This window comes from Brienomyrus brachyistius, chromosome 14 (genome assembly GCF_023856365.1).
Source record: "Brienomyrus brachyistius isolate T26 chromosome 14, BBRACH_0.4, whole genome shotgun sequence".
Taxonomy (NCBI): Eukaryota; Metazoa; Chordata; class Actinopteri; order Osteoglossiformes; family Mormyridae; genus Brienomyrus; species Brienomyrus brachyistius.
The window spans coordinates 17,074,907-17,101,768 of NC_064546.1; the positions used below are offsets into that span (position 1 = coordinate 17,074,907).

Consider the following 26,862-nt stretch of genomic DNA (forward strand, 5'->3'; position numbering starts at 1 on the left):
TGATTTTATTCATTAAGTTTATTTATTACCATGCCAAAATGAGGGCAGAAACAGACTACATAGTAAAACCGCCACAACAAGACAGAAAGCTCCGGAATTTGCATAATTAACTTAATCAGCAGGCGTGACGACGAGTTACACAGAGAAAGATCCTCAGCCGGCATCGACAGAGACAGAGCCGATTGTGACAGCTTGTGCTTGGCGATGCTGCACGCGGGCCGTGCTTTCTGCTACCTCCGTGCACCCATAGAAATTGCATAGTCGGAGGACGCCAGCAATCCAGTTTCTCAGGCTCTCGTGGCTATGCTAGAGCTGTATGAGGCAGCAGGGGAAGCCTCTGAAGTTCTCCTGGTCTCTCCTGGAACTAGAAACCCCCCCCCCCCTCCTCCCGGCCAGGTCACCGGCGGTGGTAACAAGTAACTGACGAAAGCCTCAGAAAACCACCAGAGGGGAATCAGGTCCGGAAAAAAGTGCAGAGACAGAAGGAAAGGAGGAGACGAATCTTAAAAAGATGCTGCATTCTGCAAAAAAAAAAGCATGCATTTTCCTATTTGCTATTGTTATTCTGTGTTCCTGTGATGGGAGGTGTTTGAGAGGAACCTTTCAGGCGGCTGCCAGCTGTCAGCCCCGTCTCTGCAGACCTGACACCCAGCTCAGAACAGCCACGTTCGGCCGTGCATATTAAGGAGGCTCTGCGCTCCCCGGCTTCCCGTCTCTCTGCAGAAGTGGCCGGGGGATGCATGCGTGTGTGTTTGGGCCTGTTTGTGGTTCACCTCCCTTCTCGTCCTGCCGAAGGTTGGGTCCATTGGCTTCCAGGATTTCACCTACGTCGCCTATCAGCGAGGATCTGCCTGTGTGTGGGGGGGGGGGGGTCGCTGTTTTATAGGGTCCGGGGGAGCGTGGCGGTCGCCGTGGTGATACTTCCTCCTCTCCCCCTACACAGCGGCGTTGTTGGTGTCCAGCACCTTCTTGCAGCGGGAGCTCATGGCGTACTCACCTCGGCTCGCCCCGTTCTCCTCCTTCCGCTGCGGTTTCCTGGAACACAAACCCATTTGGCGTCGTGAGCGAAGTGGAGGGTGTGCACTGGGCAACCTGTCACTCATGCACAGAACTCATTCCTAGTTTCCACCAGCAAAGCCCTGTCCCACACAAGCCCTAGGAAGGGACACGCTGAAAGGACCCAAAAAGCCACATCGTTCACAATATTGATTTATCTTTCCGTAGTTAAGCTAAGGAGTGCATAGCGTACCAGAGGGTAGTGTCAAGTCTGCTTGCCCTCTCACACCATTACCATCACCACCACGCCATCTTCATCATCATCGCGAACACCACCATCATCAACTCCATCATCATGGAAGCAGCTTCACAGTGACTTTAACCAGTTATATAACCCCCCACCCCCACTAGAGTGGTACAGGCCTGAAGGAGGATAGGATTTACAGTATTCCCACACTTGTGGTTCACTTAGGAGATGCGAAAGTACTGCCGGATCCAGAGACGCAGAGGGGGCGGGGGGGTGACAGACAGGGAATGGGGGCGCGGGAAGGCTCCACTGGGCGGGACGGTCGGGGCCAGATTCTTGGAACAGACGAGCGTGTGACATTCTGCGAAGTCAAGCTGGGGACCGAACAGCCGGAAAATATAAAGAATTCAGATCCGGGGACCTTCACAAGCCCCGGCATTAAGAATCTACGACGGGATCGTGCGGCATCAACACAAAAAGCCGACAGTCATATGGAGTCTATGAAGCCCAAACAATTAAGTTAAGTTAAGTCTGCAATAGTCCTTATGGAGAGTCCCCGTGGGGGGGGGGGGGTGGTCCTCATCAGCCAGAACAGGATAAACAGGAGCCGCTTCTAAATGGAATCCTGCACGGCTCGCTTCGCCCCCAATGGCGTAAAACTGGAGCGACTCTCAGACTGTGGCTGGGGTCAGGAGTATAGTGTGGCTGAGGATGTAATAGCAGGAGGTGTCATAGAGGCAAATATGAGTGCTGCCATCTGCTGGACCACAGGAGGGAAGATTCATCTTAGGGCAACATCAGCCTTCAGGTAGGTAAAAGAGGTGAACCAGGCATTAAACAACCCCTCCTTCCAGATTTTTCTTCTCTCCCAATCCTCCGTGGGACACGGGGAATATGTAATGGCTTGAGGCAGCAGGGACAGGGCTGTGCCGAGTTCCCCTGGAAGCGCGGCTCCCCGGCAGGGACAGCTGCATGTTTAACGCCATCTCTGCTTCTACGCCGCCTTTCACTGGCATTTCTTTCCCTCTCTGCTTATTAGCAGACATCCTGCACCAGGCAGGTGGGGCTGAATAAAAACTGACTTGCTTCTACTCTTCCCTTTTGTTTGGATTTTCTTCCACTGGGTCAGATTGAATTAACCCAAAGGTCAGTCCAGAGATAGGCTTCATTTCCTGGCTGAGTTTGGTCTACATCCTGGAGCCCCCCCCCCCCCCCGTGACAGATAATGGCACCTGAGCCCACTGGTCAGAACAAGCCCTGGCACTAAGCCAAGTGTGAAGGGGGGGGGGAGGTGTGGGGGCACCCAAAAAGGGCTGCTGTGTTTGCGTTTATTTCGCTACAACTCCCTAACTAGCTTACTAATTAGAGGACTGATTGGCTGAAGATTCCTCACGTCTGGGTTTGAACAGCTGACCTAAAGGTTACCCCAAAAACCTGCATACACACCGGCCCTTGTGGATATGACTGGCCAACCCTTAATAAGAGTATCCACCATATAAGTGTTCCAGTTTACCTTTTGTCCCGATTAACCGATATACATCCTACCATTTATCCTTTGAATGCTTTCCAGACAGTTATGTACAGCTGTAATGGAAACGTAAAGAATGCATGAAGCAAAAGTCAGGAGACGAAAACTTCAACACCGGATCTGAACTAAAGCTAGAGTGAGCTGCAGCGGCTCAGCTTTCACCTTCCACCTTCTCTGGCCTCCTGTCTCTTAGCAGGGGCTGTGAAATTTTTCATTTCAAGCTCAAGGGCTCTGGCTGCATCTCCCATGCGCCGGGTCCCGTTACGGCGAAAGCAATCCGGCTAAATCCTGCCCTGATGGGACGGCAATAAAAAAAAACACCAGAGAGAGCATGAGAGGTGCTGCAGGGCTGGCGTTTGGTGATTCTGTCTGTGGGACACAGGGAAACGGGGAACGCCACACACACGCCCAGCTGGGGGTCGACTCGCTGCCGCAGAGGAAAGCAGCACTGTGGCTGGGATCCTCACCGGGGTTCATACTGATTTTCACGCAAGCTGTCTGGCTGACGAATGGCGCAGACAGGCAATCAGGACGGCCGTCAGCTGCTGCCGTCAGCATTACTGCACGCTCTGATTTCCAACGGTTAAAATCAATGAAGTCGCATAAAAAATAATCAACGATCCCCCCCCCCCAGACACAGTGGTCCACCTTCCAATGTCTATCTTCTAGAGGTAGTGCTTTTGAAAGCTGATTGAAAGGTAGTACGTGCCCCACACCGGATAGAGGGAGATTAAACTATGGGCATTACATCCATCACTCTGCAAACAGGTTTCACTACATGTCAGCTCCCTCTGACAGCATCTACGGGACAGGAAAAATAAGTAAGGGTGATTCTCTGGATCAAACTAAATCATCTACAGCATGCTTAAGAAGGTATCTTAACCAACTGCGAACTATTACAGCATTCAACATTTTTGCATGCTAGTCCAATAGGTTTAGTAGTTGGGAAGACTGCCCTTTGGACTCCTTTTTAATTACAAGACAACAAGATGTTTCGTTTACTGCCGAAGCCAAAACAGTGCTGCGCATTGCCTTGTCTCAAACTTTGTAAGTGTTCTCTTATATGAAGCCAAACTGGCCAGCTGGAGCGCTTGATCTCCTACACACCCCATGGCAGCCTCCCAGCTGTGCAGTGAGGCCAGCCCGTCCGCTGTGCCTTCCGGCTGGCTTGGCCGATGTGCCGATGCTGCGGCATGGAGTTGGCACAGAGTGTCAGCTACAGACAATAGGCTTTCCTGAGCAGATCCCGTGCCCGTCTCCACACAGGACTAACCAGAAGCGAGGGCCATGAAAAAGTATCCCGATTTCTTCTGTTTTTGCATATATGTCACGTTGTTTCAGATCTTCACGCAAACATTTTTAAGACAATGACCATGAGTAAGTACAATAGTCAGTTTCAGAACGATCATTTCATTCATTGAAGGAAAAAAAGGTATGCAACACCAAATGACCTTCCATGAGAAAGTAATTGTTACTCAAGCAACAAACTATCCAAATTTAACTGATAATTGGGTTCAATTAGACACGACAGAGCCAGGTTGGATGTGAACATCATGTAAACAGAACCTTTTCAGCACTGAATAGGCCACTTCTAAGACTGGGACTCTAGTAAACCACAGAGAGGGAAACTATTTTCGAATGAAAATTGGATCACGGAAACAGTGATGAATCTTTCAAGTGTATTGGCAATTCATCCAGGATGTCACAAAAGAAGCTAAACATCTATCGGCGTGCTCACACTTGACCCGGCTGCCTCATATCATGCCTGAGCATGACTGTCCCCCCTCCCCACTCCCCTGCTGGTCGGCACTCACAATGAACTTAACGTTCCGGATCCAAACATTCTTTCATCGTCACTGTGTGACTTTTTGGGTTAAAGAAAATATGGGAAGAAAAGCGCTATCACACAGTACAATGGAGTTCATGACTATTGTCCTTATTTTGTGGCTAATTTGGAGTCGTTTCGGATGCAATGGCACATGGCTTTTATAAAGTATGCATCGCAGCGATACTCATTAAATTTTGCTGCACGTCTGAGAAGATAATCCTGTATTTGCCCAATTTGTTTTTCTGTGATGCATCCAGTTGTTCCTGGACACTCTCATAAGCCCAAATTTCCAGCAAACACTGCACCTCCATTGTAAACCAAAGAGGTTCCTATGCTGACATGTTTGTTAAATGTTTGTTGCTACCCGATCTGTACAGCCTACCCGATCTGAACAGCCTACCCGATCTGTACAGCCTACCCGATCTGTACAGCCTACCATAACACTAGTCAAACTAACTATACTTTGGGAGTCAAATGTGCTTGGGCACGCTACAAATCACCTAGTGTGAATACACCCTAAGGAACTACAGGTCTCGCTCACCTCAGATAAGAGAGAGATTGGCATTCATGGGAGAGGTGCAAGGCAAAGACCACCGCTAACCCAGAGGCACAGGAGGCTCATCTCCCACTTGCTAAAAAAACACCTTGATGACCCCCAAGCCTTTTGGGATGATGCTTTGCAAATTGATGAGTCAAAAATGGAACTTTCTGAAAGACAAGGGTCCCATCACATCAGGCATAAAGCTAACACGGTATTACACAATAAAAACATCATACCAACAGTCAAACATGAAACAGGGCGTTGGTAGGGGACGCTATGCTGCTTCAGGGCCTGGATGACTTGCCTTCATTAATGAAACCATGAATTCTCCTTTCTACCAAAAGATCCTGAAGGTGACTGTCCGGTCATCACCATGATCGGAAACTCAAGCGCAACTGGGCCATGCAGCAACACACGATCCACAGCACATGCGCAAGCCCACCTCCGAATAACTAAAAAGAACCAAATCCAAGGTTTTAGAGTTAATCCTAACATGAACCCATTGAGATGCAGGAGCTGGATCTTAAGACAGACCGTTCATGCTTGAAAACCCTCCAATGTGGCTGAATTAAAGCAATCCCTCAATGAAGAGTGGGACAATGCAATGTGCAACACTGATTGTCAGTTGTCGGAAGCTTGGTTGCAGTAGTCGCTGTTAAAGGTAGCACAACCAGTTAAGTTTAGAGGGGCAACTGGTTATTCCACATGGGTGATATAGGTATTGGATAAGCTTTTTTCCACCAATAAATCAAAAAAAAAAAATTTTAAACTGGCTGCCCCCCATCTTGGGTTGTTCCCTGCTTCGTGCCCATTGCTTCCGGGATAGGCTCCGGACCCCCCACGACCCAGTAGGATAAGCGGTTTGGAAAATGGATGGATATTTAAAAACTTTTTGTTATGTATCCTTACAATCTCCTTGTCTTATATTACATTTCATATGAATATCTGGAACCATTTAGTGTGTAAAAAAATATAGGAAATAAAAAGGAAAGCAAATATTTTTGACAGAACTCTATGGAGGATGGTCCTCAGAAAGGAACAATGCAGGGAGGGGGGATCAGTCCCAGGGAGGAGCTGTCACTCCATCTGTTTATCAAAAAGCCCGTCAGTGGAAGATGTTGTGTAGTCAGCAAATACAGGTGACACCAACTCAAATGCATTCTGACTTCTTGAAGTAAAGCCATACAATCATGTGTCTGGCCATGAAAAGATTCTGACAAACATGAAATATCACATGAAATGCCCAACCCCATATGGGAACCAATAAAGAGAGGAGCACAGCTTTGAGCAACCAATAAAGAGAGGAGCACAGCTTTGAGCAACCAATGAGAATCTCTGTGGGTGTGTCACACACTCGGCCCCAGGGGATTTCCTCATTGAATAACAGTGGCTGTAGTGCACAGGGCATAACTTTTCAGCTCTCGCTCCCACGTTTAAGCGAAGCTCCTCAATAATAGATGTGGTGTTCCACACACACAAGGCGAGCCGTGACTCTACACTTAGTGGGTCAGGTTAATATTTCATGCTTGGTATCAGGCTGATAGACTGAATGTCGACAACAAAACTGCTTTCTGCTTGCATCGCGATCAAAGATGAAACATGCATTACATAAACCAAACCATAGTCTGCTGTGCCTCCACATGCCTGGAAGGAGAGACTCCATAGTCAGAATGCTCCTCCTTGGTAAAGATCAACTCCTCCATCATTTTTCTTCGGGAAACAAGCTTTAATCTGCCGTTTCTGTGACATCACAAGGGAGAGAGTCGACCTTCAAATCGACCTTCGCGACCTATTTGTCTCCCCGTTGTCACACCTAGGAGGCCAGAGATGATGACGGGAAATTAAATGAGAATGACCACGAGCACTATTTCCAGGACAGCTGGTGCCACAGAGAGTCTCCTCTGGGCAGCTCTCCTGCTGGCTCTGAGCTCTGCCCCCCCCCCCCCCAGCGTTCTCCGGGACACCCCGGGACCAAGGCGCTCAACTTCTATATTTAAGCTTTCCATCAGCTTTTTCCATCCGACCGACCCTCTTGTTTACTGTTGTCGATGCTGCAAATGCACACGGACACTGGGCAGCGGCTCGCCAGTGTGTACAGCCAGTGCGTACAGCCAGTGCATACAGCCAGTGCATACAGCCAGTGTGTACAGCCAGTGCGTACAGCCAGTGCGTACAGCCAGTGTATACAGCCAGTGTATACAGCCAGTGTGTACAGCCAGTGTGCTCCCCTTATGATTCTCTTTAATCCCCTTTCAGCCCTCTATACACGCAGAGATGGATTTCATCCGCTTTGCTGGTGTTTATCCCTCATTTTCTCTACATGTGAAGATGCGAAGGTCAGCTGACACAAGCACCTTCATCGGCTGGCTCACCAAGGAAGCCACTAACTGGGGAGGTTGTGCTCAGGACAGGACAAATATCACTGTTGAGTAAACGGCTGTGGGGGAGGGGTGGGGGCAGTCGGGACAATACTTCAGACTCCCGGTTTCCTGGAGTGACACCTAATCAACAGAGGAGCATTCGGGAGGCGGGGGCACCGGGAGCTGGGTGATGACAGACATGAAGCTCTCACCCGTAACCGAAGGATCCCTTTTCACAACAGGGGCTGGCTTTTCCAGACAGCCCAGGAAAATAAATCTGCAGACACATCCACTGTGAGAAGTGAAAGGCTGGGGAATGATTCAGGCTGCGTGGATGGCCTCCCTCTCCTGTTTACGGCAGAGTCAGTGATGCAGTGAGACACGGAGGCCCGCTCTGCTCTCTGGGCGATGGGTGGCTCCGGTCTGGGTCACCGACTTCATGTCAGAGTGACGATGACAGTGTGACAGTGCTAACACCGTAAAGAGGAAACACTACTTCAGTACACAAATACAGGAACTCAATGAACAAATAAAACAGATATATAGACTATATAGGGGCAGCATGGTGGTGCAGTGGTTAGCACTGTTGCATCACACCTCTGGGACCCGTGTTCGAGTCTCCGCCTGGGTCACATGTGTGTGGAGTTTGCATGTTCTCCCCATGTCATCGTGGGGTTTAGACTGCCCCCCCAGTAGGATAAGCGGTTTGGAAAATGGATGGATGGATGGATGTTCAGAAATTGACAGGACAGAGATTGCAAAGCTTGGCAGTAAAAGTAGGGGGTGCAGTCACTGCTCAGTGTCTTGAGTGATTCTTCTGCTAGTGTGAAGAACTGCGCATTACTGACACGCTGACTACACAATTAAACACACCCCTCGAACCACGGAGGTGAGACGCAGAGACCGAAGCCCTAGTCCAGGCGTGCGGATGATGCATGATGTCTCCAGCCTGCAATTAGCCAAGTGCCTCTCCCCATTCAATCTCCCTTTTAGTGCTGCCTCTAACAGATGTCACTACCTTTAATCAGGAGGTCCTCAGGGACCCACAGACATTACACGTTTTTACTCCCTCCCATCTTCCTACTGGGGAAGGAGCAAAAATGTGGACTGTCAGCGGGGAGCTCAGAGGGAGCAAAAACATGGACCAACTGTGGGTCTCTGAAGACTGGACTGGGAAACCCTGCTCTAGGCTTAACAGGCCAGGAATCTGCAACCATCTTGGGTAAACTGATTAAAGGTTTAGTATGCAGCAAACGTAATGACCAGTCTAATTTATTTATTTGCTATAAAATATTTATTTCCCCTCCCAAGCATACGAGTGTTTACACAGTAGTTGTTTCAATGGGACACTTATCAAGTCAATCCATAAACTGCCACATTATCGGTATTATAAGTAACAGCATAATCAGCTCCTGGTCCATAACCTTGTTTATTTCAAAATGTAAATATTTACTTTGACATAAAAATGCTTCCTGACTTCACTTTACAGCATTAATATGTTAATTATTTGTCCACAGTTAATGAATTCAGAAGAGTGCATGATAATGAACTGGAATCTGGTCCTCTGCACTCTGCTTTAATTACAACTCTACCAAATAAGTGGTATGAAAGATGTATAGATGGATCGATGGATGGATAGATGGATCGATGGATGGATAGATGGATCGATGGATGGATAGATGGATGGATGGCCAAAAAGAAAGTTGTATATTACAGGTATAAGCAATCAGCTGTGCAGCTGATAGACACTGATTTTGTTCTGCATACATAAATATTACAGAAAAAAAAGTAATTTGGGAAAACAATGCACCAGCCGATGTCAGATTTGGATTTGAACCTAGAACCTTCCGGAAAACAGGTCAGTGCACTTCCCTTAGTTTCCAAGGACATGGTCAGCCCAGAGAGTAATCAGTGCAAATGGATTATAGTTTCCTAAAATACAGGGATCGCATTTTCAATAAAAGCGGATGATTCCATCCGCAATAACCTGAGGTCCTAGTGTTGAAAATAATCATGGTTAGCTATCTGCGGCATTTTAACCATGGTAAATACAGGCACTACTTATCATATTTATACCCTACAAATACTGGGCACCCCTTCACTACAACCTGCCTGAGGCAGGCGTCGCCTGCGATCAGAGCCAGGCGGCCATGAAGGGAAAAGGAAAACGCGAGTTGAGAGGAACCCATTTACAGTGAAGCATGAACAGCGAGTGACCAAACATCCCACCCCACCCTGTGTGGTGTTTACCGCTCACCGGCACGACGGGCGCACTTACACCTGTAGCGTAACAAGTCGCAAAACTGGCAGAGTAACTTTTAAAACGTAAGAAAACGTGAACGTGGGAGATTAAAAAAGAGAAGCGGAGTCTTCAGAGAGGTCCTGGGCGCAGAAGCGGCAGCCGATACACCGGTCAGCGCCTGAGGAGCAAGCGGCTGCTGTGATTCATTGCTGGTAGCGTTGACCTCCCAAGCTGCCACTCTGAATAACGTTACGCATCATCCTCGCTGCGCACGAGTCCAACCTTTTCACTCCGTTTACATAAGATCTACCATCTATATTTCACCCACGGCCTTGATCGGCTGTTTTAACCGATCGAATTCTCCTGTTTGCCGAAATTAAACGAGTTTATTTGAACCCGTCGGGCTTCATCGGACTTCCTGATGCTCTGATAGATGCTGCGCATTCATTTTAATTTGATGTCCGTGATGAGTGATGTGCGTGTGGATAGACTGCAGACGCTTCTCATGAAGGCCGGTGATGCGCTTTCAAATGTAGAGAGAGGTAGAGAGAGAGAGAGGTAGAGAGAGAGAGGGAGAGAGAGAGGGAGAGAGAGAGGTGGAGAGAGAGAGAGAGAGAGAGAGCTCTACGCAGCTGTGGGTGGTGTGTGTGGGACGGCTGAGTGCAATGGACCTACACAGCGGTGAGACTCAAGGCAGCATCCGCTGCTGCTTTGCAAACCACGCAGGCTTTCTGGGAAAAAAAATACAGCTAGCATGCAGTTCTGCCTCAGAGTGGGGGGGGGGGGGATGGCAGGAGGAGGTGTGAGATTAATTACTGGACAAATGTGATGTGCTGGCTGCACACACGCAGGAGAGAGCACCACTATAAAGGCCCCCAGCCATAACGGCCCCAAGCCTTAAGGGTTCCCAGCCCAGGAGTGCAAACCCAGAAGCCTAAGAGGCACCATCTAGCCCCCCCTGCCCATCCCCCTGCCTGCTTCCCCTCCTCTGTGCCCATTTTCACTCCCGCTTGGCAGCGTTACCTAACCGCAGAGCCCCACGTCTCACAGAGACTCGCAAAGCCACACAGCGCAGACGGGAACGTACACAAGCCCGCCGGGGACCACCTCCATCACCAAGGGAAATAGCCGGATGGTGCTGGTCCCCTGCCTAACGGATTAACAACCTGTGTCCAGAGGAAGCTGTGGTGGTGGTGGTGCAGTGAGGACTCCCAGGCTGAATCCTGGGGCTGTGCTGTGATCCTATAGCTGTGTCTGGGCCCACAGCATGAAGTTTTTACTCTATAAGTTATTCGAAGACTGGAAACAACTGCACAAAAATTCACTAACAAACACACTGAAACGCCCCAGCGAAGCCGGCCCTTAGTATGCATGTCGTCAGCATTACATGCCCCCCAGGGGCAAAGGAGGGGTCTCACAGTGGGGGAGGGCCTCTGTAAAATTTTGCAGTAGCCCCCCCCGTTGAGATGAGCTCAGGGGCAGACACCACACTGCCTCCTTTGTCCCCCCTCTACCCCCTGGCTCCTGACAGCCATACCAGGCTGGTAAAATAAATCATATAATGTGGTTTTACCACACCCCAACTGGAGACTGTAGTAGGAAGAACAAAACAACAGTGATGTCTTCACTAGCCCTGAGACAAACCCTGATTGTGTTTTATGAGATTACATCACAAGGGCTTATGGGTAAATCTGACAGGCCAGTACAGAATGGAAAGGTCTGATTTCTGACATATGATAAAGACCCCTTTCTGTCCCTGTCTTTTTGAGACGTGTACAATAAGGAAATAAAAGGCTAGAACAAAAACCGACACAATGAGCGGCCCTCTAGCCAGCACCAAAGAGTTTAACCGGCAGGGACCAGCAAGACAGGAAGTCCTGATGTTCTAAAATCAGATTATAATGCAACGAGGAACATTCCGAAGTCTTTGAAACCAGGATTTGATTTTAATCTTCTAAAAAGCTCCACTCTACATAGGAGATGAGAACAATTCTGTATGGAGCTATGGAACATGATGTGGAACACTCTGTACAGGCTTATAGGAAATGTGGAGAACATGATGTGGAACACTCCATATAGGCTAATAGGAAATGTGGAGAACATGATGTGGAACACTCCGTATAGGCTTATAGGAAATGTGGAGAACATGATGTGGAACACTCCATATAGGCTAATACGAAATGTGGAGAACATGATGTGGAACACTCCGTATAGGCTAATAGGAAATGTGGAGAACATGATGTGGAACACTCCGTATAGGCTAATAGGAAATGTGGAGAACATGATGTGGAACACTCCGTATAGGCTAATAGGAAATGTTGAGAACATGATGTGGAACACTCCGTATAGGCTAATAGGAAATGTGGAGAACATGATGTGGAACACTCCGTATAGGCTAATAGGAAATGTGGAGAACATGATGTGGAACACTCCGTATAGGCTAATAGGAAATGTGGAGAACATGATGTGGAACACTCTGTATAGGCTAATAGGAAATGTTGAGAACATGATGTGGAACACTCCATATAAGCTAATAGGAAATGTGGAGAACATCGTTGCTTGGTGATACAGGACATGGTGAGGAACACCTCTGTATAGGTGAGAAGCTTTAGGATGGGTCTGGAGAAGCTTACCTTTTTATGGCCTTATAGCAGATGATGGCAGTCAGAAGTAGGAAGACCCCAGAAGCACATCCCAGTGATCCCAGTACAGCTATCTCCTTCCACCAGGGCTTCATCTGAGGCACAATGGATTCAGCCACTAGGAACAGAATGGGGATGGGGGCAGGCAAGGGGAAGGAGGTAACTGAGTGTGTGAGCTTCTGCTTTACAACACAAAGCTCCTGACAATTTTAAGTTGTAAACCATTTATTAAAAATCCACAACGTTGCTCGTTAGTTTGGAGGGGAAACTCTTCATCCAGCCAGACCAAAAGCTCGTGACATTGGACCTGCACGGACCACTATACCAGACCATGCACATGTTTCCCATTGAGCATTACCATCACCCCAAACTCCATCGGATGCTCAATCTGTCTCCTAAAAATGCCATGTGGGCCGGGCTTCCCACGGAAGCGCTCTGATGATGAGAGTGACAGCACTCCGAGCACATCGGCAGAGCAAGAAGCCTCCTATCCACGGCTGGTGTGTCGGCAGATGCACTCACCGCGATTCCATTCGGGACTCGGAACCCCTAAAGCGCTTCATTTGCATGATTATAGAAGTGCCCCAGGCCTGACCACTTAAGCCCCCACCCTTAACGCTCAAGAACCCCCTATTGCTGGCTAGACGTCATCGCTGGTACATCTCTCAATACGAAGAACTTAACACCAAGAGTCCATTTCCGTTAATGGACCATCGTCCACAGTGGATAAAAACCATAAATAACATAAGTGGATCCCCGAGAATCTGCTCCTACCATCAGGATAAAATTCATACATGTACCATTATTCTCCAGACTACTGTGTATTGTGATTGGACGATTTAAAATGTAATCATTTTTGGTTGGTCATCTATCAACAATATCCAGAATACTATTGTTCCCCATACATGCTGCATAAAGCTGCCGTGTAGAATTTGGAATTACTGCTGCCCCAAAAGTCAGCAGTGTATCTTTGCCGGATATTTACTGAAATATCACACCACAGGTATGGCACTTGTGATTTGAACCTGCACCCTACCGGCAGAAATTCCAATTGTCAGATCCACTCGTAGGTGGAGTGCATGGTACCGGTAGGACATTTTCAGAGTACTTCATCTCGTCTTCAACAATGAACAGCATTAAACCAAGTGCACTTAAAGCCTTATCAATGTTTGACTGACTGGCAGTTATGATCCTCAGATAAAGAGATGGGAACAAAGGGTCCGTCTCTGTCCACCACCACGCCCGCCGATTTAGCTTATGCGCTCAGATAAGAGGGGGACGTGGCTCCTTCCAATACGACCCTCAATCGTTATCAAAGTGCTGCATGTTCTGTTTGTTATCATCGCTGCTTCCCAAGGATGACCGGGATGCTGGAATCTGAGAGACACAGACATAAATCGCCCGGCCCCCACGGACGGCGAATTTCGAAGAAATCTGACGACAAATTCTTATCTCATTTGACAGAATACCAGGGGGATAGAGGGACCTTTACTCCGGTAGGAAGGACAGGAAACAAGTATTTTTAAGAAACGTTTACAGTTGTCAGTTATGATGTTACTCCGAGCAAAGGGCACTAGCTGCTGGCATTAAGAAATGTCAGCCAGTCAGCCAGGGAGCCGCTCAGCAGATAAAAAAACATGAGGGAGAGGCCTGATTAAACCCCTCCTCCATCACTTCAATGGGCAGAAATGTCAGGATTTGTGTTTATAATTGGTATATAAATACAAACCAAACATTTACAATGTATATGTTGAAAGGCATGTCTGGCAGAGTGTCCCCTACCACCTGTGCTTAAACTCACTGTGACCTTGTACTAGAAGAGGGATGGATAGATGGATGGATGGATGGATGGATGGATGGATTTTGCATTCTTTACAAAGGTAGATATACCTGATCATCTTTTTATCCTGAGTAGTCCGGTACCCAGAAATAGATATCATGGTGTGTTTGACAGCCGTACAGATAGCCCCCCCCCCCTCAGTCTCCAGGAAAGCTCCATCTGAATATTCATCGTCTTTCCCTTCTCTCTCAACTCACACAATGTCCAAACCCACAAAGCTGCACATTTCAAGGGAAAAATCCATGTAAGATGCCCAGGGGAATTACTATTGCTGCTGACTTAATATCAGTTAAAAAAAATCTGACAATTCGAATAACTCTCTTCACTGAATATAATGGAGAAGAATCAAGTTGCCTACAGTTGTCAAACAGGAGACATTTGCAGAGTACACCTACAGAAGAGCGGGTCGCAGGGACTCAAAACTGACTTCTGATGCCGAACAACTTGGGAAGCTTGTGGCTGAAACCTTTCAATCAAAAGGGTACTTAGCAAAGTTACATAAACAGCAGGCTCCCTGTCTTGCAGTGCACTTGAAAGTGGCTGCTATGCAAAAGATACATAGATTGACATGCATTTTAAACCATGTTGCTTCTGGCGAAGGGAGATGTCCATCAGGGCACATCAGTCAGGAACACACTACTTTCTGATTTTATATCATTTCAGATTTATGTATTTCACCTAAACAAGACCAAGTCATTACTAAGACCAAAGTGTATTGAGACCAAGACACGACCAAGACCAAGGCAGGGCGAGACCAAGGCAAAACCAAGACTAAGGCAGGGCGAGACCAAGTCAAGACCAGAAACAGGCTAATGTTTGAGCCAACATAATAACACACTATAAAAGTTGGAGCATAAGCACCAATTTATGGCTAGACAGTACGGACTAAAATTTGTATCACAGTATTATTTGAACCATGGACGTTTTTTTCTTAAAATTTCAATATAAATGATTCAGCACAAATGTAACTTTTTTTTTCAAATAAGACCTTATTGGTTGCATTTGAATTCTGAAGCATGACGTTTCACACCCAATCACAGAACTGAGTTGACTCTTTGAATGCTATCCACTTTTTAAGTGTTGTTGTATCCCTTTGATTTTAGGCTGATTACATCATATATGCATGAGTTAGCTGCATATGCTTTATGGTTTTGCTTTCAGGACATTCTGGGCTACTCAGATATGTCATAATTTGATGGGTGAATGCTGACACAGTCTTGATATCATCCTTCCTATGAGGAAAAACTACTATCTATATGAATATATTTGTAGTGCCTGCAAATTTATCTAATAAATGTTGAGATTCTATGGCTTACTATTTTGAAGGAATACACGGTTAGTGTCAAGCGGAAATGAATATCTTTGATTTTACATCCATTTTGTAACTTGTCGAAGTTATCCGACAGACAGCAAATGCATAGTTTTATGTTTATATTTTTTTATTTATTACTTCTGAACATCTGAAAGAAATTGAAATAGAAAAGCATTGTTCAGTTTATGATCCACTGGATAAACACAGACATAACAGACGGTTTTAGAGTCTAAGGCTGAATGTTTATTGCTGTCGTTTTTCCGTTTATATACACTATGATTGGTAAAGTGAAATTTGAGAAGGAAACTTTTAGTCTGCATTTTAGCCTCAAACAACAAACCGGCGCTGTAACAAATCATTGTGTTTCCATGTAGGAGGTGTTCCAATTACACGATGGGCGCGTTCTAGCTCAACTGATTTGACGGCGCTCGACATTAAATATACGTATACAAACTTTTGTGAATAAATATTGCAAAAATATTGTCTTCCTAATAAATTTACTCAGTGACAAAAAAAAGTTAAGTACCCAGACAGAGTGCTGGAAATAAATCTGCACATGGTGAAAGGTCATGTGACTGTATCGCAATGATTATAATATCAGATCAAACGGACAACAGAGTGGGCAGTATGGGCACAGTGCTGGTCCCAGGTCAGTAGGGTATGGCACCTCCATGGGCCTGGATACATACACAATATGGTGCAGAAGGGAGTCATACAGCTGTTGTATCTTCTCATGCGACAAGTCGGCCCACAGCTGTTGTAACTGGCCCTGAGATCCTGCAGACTGGCACTGAGTCTGAGTTGATGTACAAGCTGATCCCACACATATTCGATTGGGGAAAGATCGGTGGACCTGGCTGGCCATGGGAGGACCTCAACATGAAGCAGGCAGTCCATAGACACACGTGCCATACGTGGACAGATGTTGTCTTGTTGAAAGGTTGTACCAGGGTGCTGTCACAGGAGGGGTAAGACATGCGAATGCAGGATGTCACTGACGTCATGCTATGCTGTCATGGTCTCCTGAATCACTACCAGACATGACCTGAAGTCATACCCTATGGGTCCCCACACCATGATGTCATACCCTATGGGTCCCCGCACCATGAAGTCATACCCTATGGGTCCCCACACCATGATGTCATACCCTATGGGTCCCCACACCATGATGTCATACCCTATGGCTCCCCACACCATGATGTCATACCCTATGGCTCCCCACACCATGAAGTCATACCCTATGGCTCCCCACACCATGATGTCATACCCTATGGCTCCCCACACCATGATGTCAGGAGTAACACTGGTGTGTCTCTCTTCAACATTGGCAGCATTGGTCCTCTCCCCTTGGTGCCACCATACTCGCACATGATTATCATCCATCTTAATGCAAAACCGAGATTCATCGCTGAACACGGTGCGATGTCACTTGTCATCAGTCCATGCCTCCCGGTTATGGCATCACATGCTGGTGTTAACAGCAGAGACGGTGAACCCAGAGTTCGGCTGATGCATTGGGTGTTGTAGAGGGTCCAATGCCTGTCTCCGGATCGTAGGCACCGACGTCATGGGGTTCTGTAATGCTTGGCGTACAATACGACGATCCTCCCTTGGTGTCGTCTGTCTTGGGCAATCAGAACCTTCACGACGTATATGGAAACCCTCATGTGCCTGTTTGGCTCCAACGTCGGGTGACTGTAACATCTGCAGGTCCACATACCAGGTAATTTCACGATACCACCACCCTGCCTCATGCAAATACACAATGTGACCCCTATCGAACTCCATCAAGTGCTGGTAATGCTGTCCATTGCGTCTACAAGGCATCCTCTGTGCCTGGTGACTAGACGTGCCAGTTCCTTGCAAATCAAATCATTTACATACCCATCGCTGGTCTGCACATGTACCAAATTACATCCAAATCGGACCATTACTTCTGGGTGCTTAACTTTTTTTGTCACTGAGTATCGAATGCGGCATTTTGTTATTTCTAGTAGAATTCTGGCCCTTTTTCTATCCCATTATTTATATGCTTATAATAAACAAATTATAAATTAAATATTTTTTTCCCCAGAAGGATAGTGCGACGGGGAAGCGAATATGTGCTTCGTTTTTCATATAATGTGAATAATATCGATGTTTTATGGATCATTAGCGGTGCTTTTTCATGGAAAATGTTTAAAATATATGCCTCATTGCGCACAGGAATATTTTGAAAAGGTATGCAATTTATGTCTGAGCGTTGTACTTATCCAAAGTTATGAGCCTGACATTACTGGGGGTGAAAATCAAAACGTGTTCTCAGGTATAACAGATGAATATTAAGCCATTGTGATAAATACCGAGCCGTTTTTATGAGTGGTCTTGACCCGTCTTGAAATAAAACCTTGAGCCCTCTATGTCCTAGACAAGACAGAGTCAAAATAAAGTCAGTTATGCGACGAGACCAAGACTGCAAAAAAAAACTGGTCTCAAGACCGATCCTAAGACCAAGACTGGTCTCGAGTACTACAACGCAAACTGCAAGGCCACGTTTCAAATTATACTCCACAACAGCGTTATAAATGAAATATAGATAATGATGTCCCACTGCAGCTCTACGTGAGCTGTCGGTCTGAAACAGGAAGAGCGGATCTTCCCAGATGTTCGGCGCCACTCACAGCTGCAGGGGATGCGACAGTCGCAAAGAAATCTGTGGGGGTTTTTGTGCAAGTCATGCGAAAGGAGGCGCTCCTGCCAACAGCCGCCGATGTCACAGGTCACAGAGCTGAAGTCACAGGGCGGTGCCACCAACATCTTTCTGAATCTCAGGTACAGGACATGGGGCTCAAACAGAATTCTGGTACAACATGCATGGATGCCATCCGGACAGAGTGGCTGTCCCTGCAGCAGTCTCGTCAGCGGGGAGCTTTGCAGAGATGTGAAGCGCAGGCCTGCTCCAGCACAAGCGCATCTGGCTGTAGAGAGCATGAGTGAGAGAGCGGCGGGAATAATTTCATTTCCACGAAGCAAGATCGCCAAGCACCATTGTACCGTAACGAGGACCTTAGCGGGCAAATCAGCCTATTACATAAGGCTATTTTTAAACCTGCACTGGAGGTCAATCCATTTATTCCTCTTCGGAGTGTTGCACGCAGAGGGGGGAAGCGATAGCAAACAGGCCAGGAAACTGGTCAATAATTTTGTACTGAACCAATGATCAGTAATTAAATGCACAAACTGGCTGAAGAACAAGTTCCAGAGTCAAGATTAATTAAGAATAAAAGCCCCCTTTTCTCCTGCGACGGTGCCGTTTTTTTTTTTGCCGTGTTGCTTAAGGTACGACGTCATCTTTGGAGCGAGATGCTGGGATCTGTTACCACTGCTGCAAACACAACCATAATAGGACCCCCCCCCCCTACAAAAAGCTTAGGGCCCCAGCCCTTACTGGCACTTTAGTTAAAGGAGGAGCCAATTGTCACCGTGCCACTAAATTACAACCAGGTGCTAAAACCTGTCATTTTATATGTGTAACACCCTATTTGAAAACAGGTGTTTTTCAAAATACTGGGACAGCTAAAGTGCCAGGCTTTTCATTCAGACTGGGGGTCTGTCGGGTGGGGTCACGCCCCGCCATTACTGAGGCGGCGAGTCTCACCCTCTCAGGTGAGCCGGAAAAGCCCGGCAGCAGGAGAGATCCACACAGATTAGTCCATGAAAGCCCCACTGCTGTTCTTTAATCCCTCTTTAATTAAAGTTAAAGCAGACTCCAGTTATCACAGTGTACGCTGGCACATCGCTGAGGTGATGCAGGGCATATGCCGCGGGTTTCCCCCCCCCCCCCCCCCGCGAAGGGGCACGTTGTGACCGCTGATGGCCGTGAGGCACCGGGGGTAATAAATGCTTGATCCTGGGGGTTAGTACGAACAGCCGATAGCTCCACCTGTCTGTAAGCTCCACAGGTGCAGGCGCGGGGGAGGTTTGGGCAAACTATTGGAAATTGAACCTTACTTCACCTCTAAAGCAATTAAATAAGGTCAGGCTTCGCCATGAAGAGCAAGGGAGCCATGATTAGTGCTGTTTGTCTTCACAGAGCCGGGCTCAGGCAGCCACAGCGAGCCAGAGACGGCAGGCAAACAGGAATTGATTGTTCCAACCGATCTTTAATGGGGGAGTATGGCTGGGGAGGGCATGGAAAATAATACAGAGTTTTGCAGTAAATCCAGGAGATGTTGAAATGAGTTGAATCAGCCATTTTCCGGTCATTACAGGCTGTAGAGTTTGAAGAATGAAATGAAATAAAAATGTTTTTAAATCAACCTACTGTGCGCGGCATCCTTGGAGCTGCTGGCCGATTTACGTGTCCTGCAGAAATGCTCACAGTGCCATGATAGTCTTGATAACATGTTAAACACAATTTGTTAAAATAGCTTAAATTATCATTGCCAGTTGTGACCAGTGTTTGACATTTTAACTCATTTTTATGGCTCTTTCCAATAACAAGAAATAAGCAAAATAGTTCAGGAGCCAATCAAGATCCAAACGATCTTGACCTTCTTCTGCACTGATCCGGCGTAACACCAGTGATTCGATGATGGTTGGTGATAAGTCACGATCTTTAAACAGCACTCGATAAATGCTGATTCTAAGAGTTACCCGAATTAGACTAGTGGATTGATTATGGGGTGATTGTGTGGGGCTGCCAGTCAGCTGCCTTGGGGAAGAAGCTGTCAAAGAAAGGCAGCAAGAGACAGCCAACCAGAAACAACCATAGACATCCAACCAAAGATGACCGACTAAAGAGAGCCAGGAACCCAGAGAAAACTCCAAGACGACATGGGGAGAACATGCAAGCTCCACAGACATACAGCTGGGGAGGAAACTCAAATCCTTTTCTCCAGGGATGTGATATAAACTTGCTATCCACAGCACTGCCACACCACTCTTAATTCCACCATGTTCTAGATTATCATGACATTCTAAGCAATCGTAACTTTATATTTTGATCTGCTTCAAAATCAAAGTAGGCATTCTGTTTGCCTTTCCCTCAAAGCCAGACAGCTTCACCTGAAACAGACAAGCTAAAGTTTCTCAGAATAAAATCAGTTGTATATTTCCTGCTAAAAATCACTGTCTCTCCCAGTGTAAGCCTGTGACATGGTGACCAGAGCTTCCAAACATCATGAAAGCAGTAATATCGGCACATAGCATCAGGCTTCCATGTGATCAGCTGCTGGGTGAAGAGTGGAGGCTTCAAGCCAGCAGTGGGTAAAGGAGAGTGTCTCATCATCTCAGAGCTCCTCACACACCTCTCACCATTCAGGGCTCCAGCACTAGAATATAATAAACACGAGAGCAAAGGAGATGACTCTACAGTTTTAACATGGCCTTTGAATATTAAATGAGCTCATATTTTTGGATGTTTTAGGCTGTTTCGAAAAAAATAATGTGGAGAAGTACATAAAAAGGGAGATAAAATTCATTCATCAGAATTTTGTTACGGTAATTACAGGGGCAGGGGAATAAGTGCATCTTAGCTAAAAATGATCGGCTAAAAATAGTAGCTTATCTGCATCCGGCACAGTCGTGAAGTCGTTCATCCTTCGATTTTGTGAATCTTCAGGCATTAAAAGTGTTCTGGATGCACATGTGCGTGGCACGGCTCCTTTAACGAGAGCGTCTGGGCTGTATTAAACGTGACGCAGCAGACTTGGTAGTCAGTCACTTGTGTCAAACAACGAAAGGCTTGACGAGGCCCCATTCCAGCAATCGGGGTGCCATGGGACCCCAGACAGAGAGGTACACACCAGTGTGTCACACCCTCTGATGCTGCAGGGGGCAGCAGAGAGCACGCATGTGCGCACACGCATGCAGCCTGTCCTCTCCTAAGCCTGGCACAGTGCCGCTCACTTCCAGAAGCCTGTAGCCAATCTGGGCTCTTCCTGTACACCAATAATGACATCCAGTTAGAGCCAGACAAAAGCAGAGCTTTCTGCTATTTTTGGAGTGTTTTTTTTTTTTTTTGGGGGGGGGGGGGGCGGTACTGTTCTCACCCCCCACACATGGTCGAGTGTGCCTCTGGCTGATTGGGGCACAGATTAAATCCAGCCCAGCTTCTGCAGCCAACACAAAGACACGGAGTCGGACACACGTGGCCGTGGGCACAGCCAGCGAATACTTAGCATGGTACCACCAAACTGAAACAGATACTTAATCCCAAAGGTTGACATCGGACGTACGACTTAGGGGCAGGCACAGCACGGATTCCTCTCACGGTGACAGCCAGCAGGTCACATTCACACAATAACAGAGTCAGCACCAGCATCAGGATGTCGCCTGCACTTGACTCTCTTTTAGGAGTGTCAGCCTTTCTGCATGAGCCGATGGTAGTGCTCCCCTTGCACGTTCCAAACTCGAACACAAACATGGTCCTGGAGCGAGCCTTCTGGAATCTACCGCTTCCATCCTCTGCGCTTTGATCAGATATGCACTGTAACCTGGAGCAAATCCTGTTTTGCCTGATGTTCTGTTGTTAAAAACCAAAATTATGAATATTTGCTGTCATTCATTTGCAGCTCTGGAAAAATTAAGACACCAGGCCGTATTTTATTTTTTTAAATCCGAATTTCTAAATCCTGGTTTAATTCTGGTTCTGCTGGCAGAAGGCTACACTGCGAGGCAGGCTGCTTCCAGGCTCAACGTTCATAAGACAGTAGGACAAAAGAAGAAGATGGGACAGGAGACACTGGAAATGACCACAAACCAGCCAGGTAGAGGGCAAATGTCACTTTCTAATGCCAGAGGTGACCGTAAACTTATCCGACCTCAAAGTAACCTTCAAAAAGAACGGGAAACATTAAATGGTGTGAAGTACACTGCTAAGACACGATCGTAACAAGCTCCTGGAAGCAAGGAAGAAGCCCTCCATCAATGAGAAGCAGGGAAGGGCCAGGCTGTAGTTTGCAAAAAAAAAAACAAAAAAAAAACGTATAATTCACACAGACGCTAACCCATAAATTGAGAAATGAGTGAAACTGAAAATTACTGTGCTCTTAATTTTTTCTAGAGCTGAATTTATGGTAAACTGGCCTATCGATCAAACAAACGAATTGTGCATTATATGTACTAACTTGTTTTATGGGGGCAAATGCTTTAGTGTACACAGAATGGGGTGGTGGTGGCCAGTTTGCGGCCGGAACACAGCCCAGCGGAGGCAGAAGCTCACAGGCATGCATAACTCTTTTTTTACATGGTGACATGGTGTTGGGGTCTTCGGTGGCAAGTGTGTCTGCTTGCCGTGATTCCCGCCTCAGGAGCTGAGCACAACATAGTGAGAAGATACAAAAAAAAACAACAGCACAAGCAGCATACATAACTAAAGCAGTGTGTCAAGGTGATCTGAGGGAGGAGGTGGAACGGAGAAGCAGAGATTCTTAGGGGACGGCATGGGGTCACCTTGCTCATGACATGAAAATACCTTTTTCAGTGAGATATCACGTACGTTCCCACAGCTATGCGCTTTGTAATGTGCTCTCGGACGAGCTTACGCTATGCAGTACCGCACTCCAGCCTGCCTTTGGGTGCTATGACACCTGACCAGCTTTGGGTCATCGAGTCAAGGCCAAAACGGACCCACACATGAAGCTCCTACGCCTTCGGGGACTGCGGCTAGGGATGCACCTCCCACCACGAGGCGGCTCGTAAACCACAGAGGCACTAAAAACAGCAGCCCCCAATGAGCCCGTGTGTAAATTCAACTGGCGCCTCGCGGGCTATCACCGCCATGGTTCATGGCCCTCCATATTCATCGTCAGGGGACCTTGATATTACTACCGATACGGCTGAGCCACCCTCCCCCACACACAGACTTTAATAAACCAGAAAAGAGATTTTATAACGGCAAAAATCTCATCCCTTTAACTGGGTTTTTATTATAGCATTCCCTGGAATTATCTTTCTTATTTGCTGTTAAAAGCCATTCAGCTCCATCTCACGCAGCTTCTTCCCCGCCAGCTTAACGCCAAAACCCACACTACAGCAAGAGCCTGGCTCATTAGTGTCCTATTCGTTTCGAACCCTAATTTAATTAAGCCGTCTCCTTTTTAATAAGCTGGCCCTCAGGGGTCTTCTAAGCCTGACGACACAGACGTTGTGCAGCCCCCGCCCTGCCGTCAAGGGAGGTTCTCCCCGAGGCCCAGCACCGCACAAAGGTCCTCTTCTGGGGTCCACCAGGAGGAAATTCCAGCTTGCCACCTTGCTCCCCTGCTGGCCCGTCACCTGCACTACCCATAAGGCCAAGGGCTCACCACTCCTGCGGGTTCAGCCTGCCCTCATCCAATCACAATCCATGGACGACATCATCGACACATGACAACGTGAAAGTCCTGAAGAGTTCAGTCTGGCTGACGCTTTGTTTTTATTTTTTTATTTTTTTTTGGGGGGGGGGGGGGCACGTACCTGTGGAAACGAGCAGCCTGGGAGGTGGAGGCGGTGGTGGTGGTGGGGGCAGCGGAGGGTAGGGTCTACAGTGGCAGGCCAGCTGGCATGTGTCGCTCACCTTCGCAGTCACAGTCTGCGAGCATGACCTCTGGAGGTCGCCTTGAGTGCACTGGGGGGGGGGGGGGGGGGGGGGTTAGAGTCATATTAATGCCCAACCACTGGAGCCTAAACAGAATTACAGGAATATGTACTGCAGTTTTAAACCTGAATGGCAAAAGACATGTGCCTGAGACCCAAAGCCATGTGATAAGGTCTGTTAGGGGAATCACATAACCCCCCCCCCCCCAATAAAAAAAATTTAATAAATTAAATTAAATATCTGCAGGAGAAACCATCCAGTACGTGAAGGAACCCCGGCCGCCCACTGTGGGCATGCTGTGACCGTGCTTCATAGGAGAGAGGAGTTTCCTCCTACGTAGAGGGAGCAAAAGTGCCCCAGGCTGAGAGCCTCTCCTCTGAAGGGCCGCCCACCGCCAGCGTGGGTGTCCAGCGCCTCCCAGGAAGAGGGCAGCTGGGCCACGAGCATACCGAGGAGAACCCTGGTTTTGAAATCCCTATGGTTAAAGCAGGCTGCGGGACACTCCACGCTGTGTTTTCTAAAACCAAGCTGCTTCAGCTAAACACACACACATTCCCTCAGGGTCTGAGACGCACTTCTACCCGCTTACACATCTCAAGCGACACGCGTCCCACATCTAGGTGTTTTCACAGCTGTTCCTGAGGTGCGACGGGCAGAAATGTGAACTAACACACACATTAAATGGTATTTCGCGGTGATTTTACAGCTACACGCGCTCTGAAGGCGCTTTCGAAGCAGCCCTGTGTCGTGATTCTAATAAAACTGCCTTTAGTGGCCGGTACCCAAACTAACACTTACGGCTCCTAAAAGCCAACAGTGCCCTACCAGCCCAAATAAGTTCTCCTGAAACCCGAAATACGCATAATCCTAACTCCGCCGTTTGTGCATTAAGTTTGAGACAAATACTGCAGACCGTTAACGGTAGTTTATTCCAAGCGGTACTTATAAATATACAGGTTTGTACTCAGTACACAAAGCGACTCACGTGTGACTGCAATACATTCATGCTATTCTCAAAATAAAATACCCTACCGTCACTCAGTCTCCACTTTTTCGCACCATTAATTTATTCTTACGACTCAAAGCTACAAATTAATTGCCGCAACAGTAACACCGTTGCTGCACTGAAAGCCCGACTGTCATCCGACGAGAGACCCAAGATAAAAGTTCAAGCAAGAAGAACAGAGGAAGCGAAGGACCCACCTGCAACAAGAGCAAGAAAGACGTGAGAAAACAATGACTGAAGAGAAAACGCCAAAAACTTAAAATGAGCGCTGGGGGGTCGCGGAACAGCATTCCTCCGTCTTTGGGGCAGGCAGACGAGCAGGAGGCGCACACGGCTGGGGCGCTTCGGAACACTTAACCCGCTCTGCCCGCGGCGGCGGCGAGATCACTACCAGCCGATTCCAGGAACGATCTGCACCGCATTCTCTTCTTTGGATCCCTGTTATCGCTAGCATGGGGGAGCCCGGATTGGTGTACACCTAGCTCCAGCAGTTTCTGACAATTTCATTTAGGTTCTGGAAAGTTAATCCACCCGAGAAAAAAAAGACATAAAACACGCCGGGTAACTGATGCACTACGTCTGAGAGCGAAGTTCTCCGCTGCGCCGCTGGACGGGAGCGATGCTGAGGCACCGTCAAATCTGACGTCCCTTTCCGATCGGGGGCAGGTCTGTACCACCAAAGTTGGACTAACTAAAGACTTAAATAAGTGCAACGTCAGGAACACATCTATCTCCCGGCATCACTACAAAGAAACTGTAGGCGCTGACTCCCGATCCCCCAGTTTAGGTTTGCAGCGTAAACAATTGCGTGTTTATCCCCGGTGGGTACAGCAATCGCCGCTGGATGAGTGTTGCACCCCTTCTTGGTTAAAAGCGTATTAGGAAAACACCCGTCCGCCCGGCTACCAACATCAGTGCCGCTCGCAGTCCCAAAAACATCGGGGCAGCCCCTCCAGCTCGGTGCTCAGTACGAATTTCACTGGAGGTACCCGGATTACATCAGCGTAATTCGGGTCGGAGAAAAGTGCACAAGGTCCGTGTGTTTTATGGGAATTGACGAGCCGCGAAACGTCGAGGCTGCCGAAGTGTCAGTTTGCACGGCGCTTGCAGAGACGAGCTTCTCTGAGGACGGTTTCCGTAGGTCGCATCGCCAGTCCGTCAGCTGGCGGGGCTACACACGGAGACTGGGGTCCTATCAAGGAGGCTGTGAACCGTGTTTTACGAGAGAAGGGAAAAAAGGCGATGAGATCAAAAGATTGAAAGAGAGCAGTGGAGAGATTCAGGCAGCCTGCCCAGTGCCACCCGCGAGTAGCACATTGCAGTCTTCTGTCGTTCAGCCCGACGGCTTCCCCTCTCTCGGTTAGGAGGTGCGTGATCCCTGCCGCTGGCCCTGACAAAAAAGGAAAAACTGCCCGTCAGCATCGCGGAACCGTAACAGGTCCTGGCCCAATTTGGAGGAAGGGTTCAATGAATATTAAGAAAAAAATGCCGAGGGGTAAACCCCTACTTTATCTTATTATTTGAGGGCACACAATCACATTAGATCCAACGCGATATTTAATTATTAATGACTGCTCTAAAGACGCCGCATACGTGTATTTGCATTAGAGAATAGGAATATGCATTATACTGTATATTACCGCACTATATGGGGATCTACGAGGACGCCCGGGATTTCTCTGAGAGCAAGAATAAAGCACTGGAAAAGTTGCGTAATAACTCTGGCACTGGTCCGTGACTAATGCGCGACAGCTGATTGTCAT

General features: G+C 47.6%; 1 protein-coding gene across 3 annotated transcripts; it reads right to left on the reverse strand.

Moving 5' to 3' along the window:
* On the reverse strand, window positions 1–26,483 carry prima1 (proline rich membrane anchor 1). Of its 3 annotated transcripts, none has more exons than XM_048975732.1 (5): window positions 25,297–26,483; window positions 23,973–24,123; window positions 12,376–12,502; window positions 998–1,035; window positions 1–851 (listed from the first exon to the last, which is right to left on the reverse strand). In XM_048975732.1, exons 1-5 carry the CDS (start codon window positions 25,387–25,389, stop codon window positions 682–684), a joined length of 579 nt encoding a protein of 192 aa, XP_048831689.1. In that variant the 5' UTR covers window positions 25,390–26,483; the 3' UTR covers window positions 1–681. The 3 variants fall into 3 exon arrangements, with proteins under 3 accessions (XP_048831689.1, XP_048831690.1, XP_048831691.1); XM_048975733.1 differs by lacking the exon at window positions 25,297–26,483 and adding an exon at window positions 24,683–24,965; XM_048975734.1 differs by having other exon boundaries at window positions 715–1,035.
* Between the last annotated feature and the right edge of the window lie 379 nt (window positions 26,484–26,862).